The 9,002-nt window shown below is 52.3% G+C and overlaps 1 protein-coding gene across 1 annotated transcript; it reads right to left on the reverse strand.

Annotated features, from left to right (window-relative positions):
* Positions 1-327: 327 nt before the first annotated feature.
* Positions 328-6,675, reverse strand: TPI1 (triosephosphate isomerase 1). The gene is made up of 7 exons (XM_075612627.1): positions 6,472-6,675; positions 4,426-4,549; positions 4,236-4,320; positions 2,360-2,492; positions 1,744-1,829; positions 1,305-1,392; positions 328-626 (listed from the first exon to the last, which is right to left on the reverse strand). The coding sequence occupies exons 1-7, from the start codon at positions 6,584-6,586 to the stop codon at positions 508-510; spliced, it is 750 nt and encodes a 249-aa protein (XP_075468742.1). The 5' UTR covers positions 6,587-6,675; the 3' UTR covers positions 328-507.
* Between the last annotated feature and the right edge of the window lie 2,327 nt (positions 6,676-9,002).

Genomic DNA, 9,002 nt, shown 5'->3' on the forward strand with positions numbered 1-9,002 from the left:
AGCAGCCAGAAACAGACAGAGCCTCTAACCTGCCCCCTTCCAGCAACATCCGAGCGGCCACTGCTCCATGGTAAGGAGACTCCACGGCGTGTTCAGGTTACACAAGTGTGAGGGCCTAAGAAAAGAAATCCCACCCTGTACATAAGAACTAGTTACAGCAAGGCAGGGAAGGCGGGAATGTGGCTTCCAGTCAGTTGAATGAGCATTTCCTTATCTGGCAATGAGAAATATGGAGGCAACCATTCTCATCAGATAGAGGTACCCTCACTATACCTGAGCAGCCTAAAGTATGAGGTGTGGACATCACTTACATTGAGACAAGCAACATTGTTTCAGGTTCATTTATTTGTTGTTTCTCCAGTGGATTCTGCCCAGAGTGCACAGGAGGTACCGGGCTCTGGCTACTTTACAGTATTGGGGTTACAACACTGGGAACCTGAGGGGAGCATCTCAGCCATCTTGTCCTAAACCGTTAGTGAAAGGAAGGGAGTTTGCGAGGGGGTGCAGTTAATGCTTGGCGTTGATGATGTCGATGAACTCTGCCTTCAGCGAAGCACCTCCCACCAGGAAACCGTCGATGTCTGCCTGTGACGCCAGCTCTTTACAGGTGCCGCCTGTGACTGAACCTACAAGGCGACGGGGAAGGGTCACTGGACAGTGATGGACCAGGCGAGTGTTACATCGTCTTACTCCTAATACGCACTTAAATTAGGCCGCAAAACAGATCCTCATTGTGAGCATACAGCAGCAACGTCACACAACCCTCATAGTACAGAACAGCTATATACGCACAGCAGCATCCAGCAAAGGAATACCTGCAGAACACGTGTACTCTGGGAAAAGCAGATGTTTGTTGCTTCATCTTTTTATTGCCAGAGGGGACAGCAAAGAATGCAGAGTAATACAATATGCTCTAATAAAAGGTGTTGTGTGACCCAGCCAGAGTATCGGACCGGTCTGATTCAGGGAGCCGACTTCAATTAGAGATGTAAAATCATGAGTCGTATCTGGACAGAGGGCACGGGGGGGGGGGGGGGGGGGGTGTTTACCCCTTTTAAACACTTGCAGGAGTACATATTCCCGCTTCTACGTTATTTAAAAAGGTTTACTTTGTAGGGAGAGCAGAAATCTTGCTGAGAGACTACACAGCCAGCGGCTCAGTGAAGATCACCCAGTGGGTGTATGGTGCTGGTATGCCTGTACTGCCAGTTTATAGATACAGGGCGCGGACACGCTCAGGGGGTGAACTCTGCCTGCCGCGTCAGTAAGCTACAGGATGGGGGAAGGGCAGGGTCAGACTTTACCTCCGTAGATGATGCGAGTTGATTTGGCAACTTCCTCAGACACGTGAGATTTGAGCCAGTCACGGAGTTTCACGTGCACCTCCTGAGCCTGAGCGAGAGGGGGAGACAGCGTGACAGAGTCAAGATACTGCATGAGGCCCTACAGCGGTGGTGCTCAACTCCGACCCTCGTCAGGCTGAATTATCCCAGCTTCAGCACAGGTGCCTCAATCTTCAACTGAGCCACCTGTGCTGGGATATCCTTAAAGCCGGTCCTGCTGGGGGCCTTGAGGACTGGAGATTAGTACCACTGCACAGGATGAGACAGCACAGGAGCATGCAAGGGGGAATAACAAAAGGGAGGCAATGTACAAGAGATGCAGAGGAGGAGGTGCTACCCGTGAGCCCGACCCGCTACCCGGCTCCCAGTACCGACCCGCTACCCGGCTCCCAGTACCAACCTGCAGGGGTGTGGCAGTTTTGCCAGTTCCAATGGCCCAAACAGGCTCATACGCCAAGACCACCTTGCTCCAATCCTTCACGTTATCTGTAGGGGGATAAGTGTTACGAGATATGGCTGCACTGTCAAGCACGGCCCAGAGTCTGGGAGAGCGGACTATGGTGTTTCACTGCGACCAAAATCACCACCAATTCTCCGCTGCAGGGACATTGACGTGGGACACTCCGCTGCAGGGACATTGACGTGGGACACTCCGCTGCAGGGACATTGACGTGGGACACTCCGCTGCGATGTCCACTCTGGCGTCCGAGCAGCAGGTCTGCCACGCCCAACAACTGCATGTTTAAATGTCCCACACGGGACCACTACACTGCCTTGATGGGCTGCTCCAACAGGCCATGAGTGGCTTGTCTGGGCAGTGTAGCAGTGCCGCGCAGGACATTTAAGCATGCAGCTGTTGGGCGCGTGACAAACCTGGCTTGGCAGGTGTACGACAGACCTGACATCACAGCGAAGTGTCCCGACAGCGGTGTTTGGCGCGGTGAGACACCGCATTCTGCCGAGGGGGCTTTTAGGGAACTGGGAGGGCACGGAGTCAGGGGAGAGACCATACCCACCTGCAATGGCCTTTGTCTGCTCAAATACAACTTTCTCTGTGATCCCAGCCTCGCGCTGGTCCAGCTTCTCCCCAATACAAGCGATGACCCCCAGCCCCTCGGACAGCGCGTGCGCCACCTTCTGACCAGTCAACTGAGGGGGAAAGGTGGAGTGAGTCACTCGGCAGTACAGGGTGGCTAATAGATTCTCATTAAAACCCCTGCTCTCGTTAAAGGATCTGAAGTCAGATTTCTTATCAGAGTCCCAAATTGTTACAAGGAATTTGCAAGTGAATTTACATGCCGACCATGTTTAAAGGGGGGGGATTGTGTAGGGGAAAGGGAAGTGGTAAAATAGGCTTTTAAACCCTCCAAGTGAGACAGGAGTTTTAGAAGCAACAGTCATGAAGCACCAATAATGCTGCAGGGCCCTTTAAACATGGTCAGCATGTGAATTCACTTGCAAATTCCTTGTAACAGTTTGGGATGGTCGAGCAGAACACAATCTCAGAAACAAAGGAGCACAGAGCCAGCAGTCAGACAAGATCTCGCCATTACAAGTAGTAAAGGAACATGCTCATCATTATATAGCGACTCTGCTCTGTCCGCTTCTACTAAACCCTGCAAGTGAGACAGGAGTTTTAGAAACGACAGTCAGGAAGCCTCTTCATTGGGAAGTCGTCGAGCAGAACACAATCTCAGAAACGAGGAGCGCAGAGCCAGAGCAGAGCGTCACAGGTCAGTTCTAATCAGAAGAGATCTCGCCCTCACTAGTGGTAAAGGAACATGCTCATTATTATATAGCGACTCTGCTCTGTCCGCTTCTACTAAACCCTACAGTCTCCCTGCCACGTTCCCCAGGGCCCAGCCACTCCAGCGCATCTTCTATTTTATTATACTATTGAACTAAAATGAATGTCATCACTTTACTATGAACCAATAAAGAGTCTCGAAACAGCGCTGGAAATCAGAGAGGCGCATGTCACAGGCGTCATGTCCCAGACAGTTGGTGAAAGGTCCATCTTGTGAGGGAGAGCACCCAACGCTTGGCGCTCAGGTCAATGAACTCCCAATGATCTTCCAGGTACAGAGATTGCCGTATGTATACACTGTCCAGTACCAGTCAAGGAGGAACAAGATTTTTTACTTCTTGTAAGGGCACGATCGGAGTAAAATGAATCCAGTGTAACCCTATAGGGCTCTGCGCACCGCCATTGTCACACGCACGGTGGGACATCAGTCTAACACCTTGATCATGAAATTTTAATTTGTGCCCAATAGTGAATTTATAGCGCCCAATAGTTTGAGACGAGCATTACACAGATTGGATTAGCCATTTCGTTCACTTGGGTTTTCAGTACTCATCTAGATGTCACGTTAACGTCATTTTTCAAGAGCCTAGTATGTTCAAAGAACCCAGTCTGTATACAGCGCCCACCCTGTACACCCAGTCTGTATACAGCGCCCACCCTGTACGCAGCACCCACCCTGTACACCCAGTCTGTATACAGCACACCCGCTGTACACCCAGTCTGTATACAGCGCACACCCTGTACACCCAGTCTGAATATAGCGCACACCCAGTCTGTATACAGCGCACACCCTGTACACGGATACATCACACCCACCACACAACAGTTTAGTAAAAACAAATGACCAATAGGACAGTTGTATATTCCATGTATACAATAGGACTCTTGTAGTCACCATGGTAAGTACCATGTATATATACACAACAGGGTTCCTGGGCATTAGTACAGAAGGTGGCGATTATATGAGGTATATAGGGTTGAATAGGAGTATTAGATGGGATGGTCCAGTGGATGTATGAAACTGCCTTTGCAGATAGGCTGGTGTGTAGTGTCATACACAGTATGGCTGCCCCGCTGCGCCTCACCTCATCCGACTCCCCGAAGACGTGACGTCTTTCAGAGTGTCCGAGAACAACCCAGGTGACTCCACAATCTTTAATCATGGCCGGGCTGAGAAAAGAAAAATATGGGAGGTGATTAGTATACACAGACGAGGGGGTAAGTATACACAGACGAGGGGGTAAGTGTACGCACGGGGGAGTGTTAGAAATGCACCTGATCTCTCCAGTAAAAGCTCCCTTTGCAACTTTGTAACAATTCTGAGCAGCGACTGCAAACTTGGCATCCAGCTTCTGTCGTGCAAAGTCCAGGTATATAGCGGGGGCAGCGCAGACCACATCTGGAAGGGGGAGCAGGGGGGGGGGGGGGAGAAGAGAAGGAAAGGGTTATATACGCACACACCACACGTCTCAGTGTAATACACAAGATACAAAACAGGAGATGCTCTGCAGAACGCCCTCCTTGCTCCATATCTGGAGCACTGCTATTTTCAGAGTAATGTTCCATCTATTCTGGGCCCATTTAAAAGGTCAGAGGTTTTGACCTTCACACACCAAGTACACAGAGCTGACGGAAAAGGTCATGCTATTTTTAGGATATCTGCAGGGGGTGGCTGTCAGCTGTGAAATAGTCAGGGTTAAAGGTCACCTCAAAGTCACTTCGCTCCATCCTTCCCCCTCCCCCCCCCCCCCCCCCGTGTGACCCAGTCAGACCCCAAATTGTATGTGATCCCACCCACCCCTTGGATGACCGGGACAAGGCACTGCAGGGTATGCCACCATTTGAGAGCCCCCCCGGCTTCAGGCCATTCCAGCACGTCATTTAGCAACTGCAACAGTGTTCTGGCATTAAGTCCCCTCTGCACATCCTCCCCGGGACCTACATGTGGTACCTATCCCTGCGAGGGGTCCACCCACGCGGTCCTAACAAATGTTAGGCCCCCACCTTGTATAATCTTTGCCTGGGTGGGCTCCCTCCGTTGTGCAAGTACAGGCTCCACTGGAAAGGCCCAGGGGCTTTTTTTTTACGTGCACCAGGGATTGTGGTGACTAGTTCAGCCCCTTCGTCAGTATTTAACGTGACATCCAGCAATTGCTATATTGTGCACAACCATCTGTCTCTTTAAGGCAATGGCACTGCAGTCTGTACGTGCGCCCAAGCACAGAGAGACAGCCAGAGACACGCCCTCCAAGAGGCAGAGACGCAGCAGAGAATGCCACCCTTATCCTTGTAGTATTGAGCTCTGGTTCTGCAATTGCAATGCATTCTGGGCCCTGTGGTTTTGATTGCAGGACTTCACCCCACAGCAGAAAGACAAATCATGGCGTGTTTAAGAGATAAAAAAAGTCAGCAAAGTACCAAAAAACAGGTTATTTTTATATACAGGGAGTCCTCGCTATCCAACGTTTCACTTTACAATGAATGGCATATCCAACGCTTTACAATGCAACCCTATTGGCCATTTTTCAACACTGGAATGCATTATCCGACGCCTGAATGCGTTTTCCAACGCTCACCGCCACCGATTAACATGGGACTCACTTTACAGCGGTTTCACTATCCAACGCTACTCCCAGAACGGATTCCGTTGGATAGCCTGTACATATAGAGATGGTGTGTGGAACCATCAGACTACATCATACACACAATAACCGCATTTAATAGCAGACAGGAAACGTAACCTCCCAGCAGTGATAGTGTTACAGGAAGAACCGACCCGACACTTGCGCCAATTAAGATTTACAGTAACGGTTTAATGTCACAAGATAATGTGATCCTCTATTAACCCCTCCCCTGCCAGAACTAGTGTCACTCCATTTACCCATCACCTGCCAGTGGCATGCAGTGTGTTAATCCCTCTTCTGCAGAAAGAAATATATATTTTCATACAGCCCTCCCTCCCCCCCATTGAAACAGTTATGAGATTTAGACTAATCTCTGTAGGGCAGGAAACATCCAAGTATCATTAACTTCCTGTTTAATGCACTGGACACCTGGTATATTATCTCCTGGGATCGTTTTGCCAATTCTGTCAAGCGCCGAGTACACTGGTGGGGTTAAAATAATCTCCACATATACACCTCTTCCCCATCACAGACATCTCCGCAGTGATCTCATCAATATATTGATCACCTCCCAACCCGTCTCTGCACGACCTGATCAGTTTATTGATCACCTCACTACCCGGCCCCGATCAGTTTATTGATCACCTCCCTACCCATCTCTACACGTCCCGGATCAGTTTATTGATCACCTCCCTACCTGTGTCTGAATGGACCTTGGCGCTGTTCATGGTATCGATCAGTTCCCCCAGACTCTTCTTGTCTCCATTCATCTTCCAGTTCCCCCCCACGAAGAATTTCCTGCTTGGAGACATGGCTGCGGATGGCTGCGGGCGGGTGACGGGCAGGGACAGTGTATAAGTGACTCCTCAGCACAGGCAGCGCGCACACTGACAAAGGCAGCGCTGCTCTGAGAGGCCCTTAAATACCCGCCGAGGACACGCCCACCGGCGCAGGCCAACGTTCCACTGTCTCCTCCCCTATGATGTCACGACCCACCTGACCAGCCCCAGTCTCTTTCCCTCCTCCCGACGCCATCTTTAGTGTGGGAATCAGCGATTAAGCCCCGGGGTGCAGAAGGGAAGTAAAGGGCAGTCTCGTCGGTGCCAGTGTCGGTATTATTCTTATTAGTAACTATATTAAGGGTGAGTCCGGTGACAGTGACAGCTCTGACACATGTGACATTATTAATGGCTTTTTTCTTTCAGACGTTTAATCACAGAGTCATTTGGGTATAAGGCTGCGTCCCTGCTGGTGCTGAGCGCGCGGTGCTTGCCACTTTTACTTACATAAATCTATATGTGTTAGGCTGCGGTCCCAGTAACTGCCTGTGCGCGCGGCGTGCGCTGTGCGTGTAAGCACCGCCCCTCAATGGGGCGGGGCCCAGTAGACACCGTCACGCTGAAGGTGCAGCCGCGCCGCGCTGCAGGGTTTTGTACAACTCAATCAAATTGAGTTCAAACCTTGCGACGGAGGCGTGGCCACGCCCCCACCGGCGGTTCACCCAATGAGGGCGAACCAGCCGCGTGACGTAATGGCCACGCCCCCACAAATCCCCGACCACGCCCCCTCCCGTCGCAAGCTTCCCTCTCTCCTGGAGATCGCGGTTAGCGCTGTGCACGCGCCGCCCCCCCCCGCCGGGCGCGCGTGTCACAGAACGCACTGGGGACTCAGCCTAATTCACCGCTCACGCGGTGTGCGCGTGCGGGTAAGCACGCTCAACCAAGCTTGGCGCTTGAGTAAACAAAAAAATGTAACTCGCAAGCGCGCTCAACTTGCCCGCAACGCCCCCTCCCCCCCCTGTTTGCGCACTTGCGAAATAGCCAGGACACCCGGCTTGGAGAGCTGGTGACGTCACCGCTCTCAAGCATGAGCACGGTGTCCTGAAAAGCTGATTATTAATATTTTTTGGGGGGGGGGGAGGGGGGGCGCTTGAGGATGGGTTGAGCAGCCCTGATCTATACTGCTAAAAAGGCAAAAGTCACTCACATGGAAGTTATCACGCGTATCCTTATACATCTGCCTTTATCATTACAGCATGTGATTGACGATCATTGATGTGCGAGATATTAATGCTTGAGTGACAATAAAAAAATATATATTTTTTAACTAGCTGAGAGACCCGGCGTTGCCCGTGAGTTACATTTCCTGCTCCCTCCTGTCCCCCCTATTTGTGTGCTCCCCCTCTCCCACCCCCCAGAGGGAGGGAGGGACAGTGGACAGGAGGGGGGGGGGGACAGTGGACAGGAGGGAGGGGGGACAGGAGGGAGGGGGGGGGACAGGAGGGAGGGGGGGGGACAGGAGGGAGGGGGGAGGACAGTGGACAGGAGGGGGGGGGGACAGTGGACAGGAGGGGGGGGGACAGTGGGAGGTGAGGTGAGTGAGCGCTGGGGAGTGAGGTGAGGCCTTTTTTATAAGGGGCTGGTAGCCATGAATGTTTATTATAGACAGAGGGTGGCCCTCACCCCACACAAAGCATGTCCGCCCACTCTGTCTGACATTGACACACCGACTGGCTTTGTCTGGATTGTGACTGACCCCGCAGCGCGGGTAAATCCTGTAGCCTCTCTGATAGAGGGAGCAACCGTCACGCGCCAAGGGCGGGAGGGGGGAGGGGGCCAGGGGGTGAGCGCGCGGACAGTGACGGGTCTTTGGGCGGGAAAACACGCACCTGACAGGAGCTGGGCGGGAACAGACCGCCTCAGTATTGGCAACGCCGCCATCTTGTGTGACATTACGCGAGTGCCCAGCAGAGGGAGTGAGCGTGCGGACAGTGGCGGGTCTTTGGGCGGGAAAACACGCACCTGACAGGAGCCGGGCGGGAACAGACCGCCTCAGTATTGCCAACGCCGCCATAGCCTGAGGAAAGAGAGAGCGACATCTGGTGGGAGCAGCTGCAGGAGGAAGGGGGTCCTTCCGGAGGCTGCCTGGCCACTGCCTGTCCCCCCGCCGGGAGGGAGGGAGTGCCGGGAGGGAGGGAAGTGAGCGCCGGGGAGGGAGGTGTGTGTGTATGTATGTGTGTGTGTGTGTGTGTGCGTGTGTGCGGCCATATTAATATGTAGGAAGGGGAATTTGAAAGTGGGCATATTAATATGTAAAGTGTGTGTGTGAAACAGGACATAGTGTGTGTGTGTGTGTGTGTGTGTGTGTGTGTGTGTGTGTGTGTGTGTGTGTGTGTGTGTGTGTGTGTGTGTGTGTGTGTGTGTGTGTGTGTGTGTGTGTGTACACACA

Source organism: Ascaphus truei, chromosome 8, assembly GCF_040206685.1.
Source record: "Ascaphus truei isolate aAscTru1 chromosome 8, aAscTru1.hap1, whole genome shotgun sequence".
Lineage (NCBI taxonomy): Eukaryota > Metazoa > Chordata > Amphibia > Anura > Ascaphidae > Ascaphus > Ascaphus truei.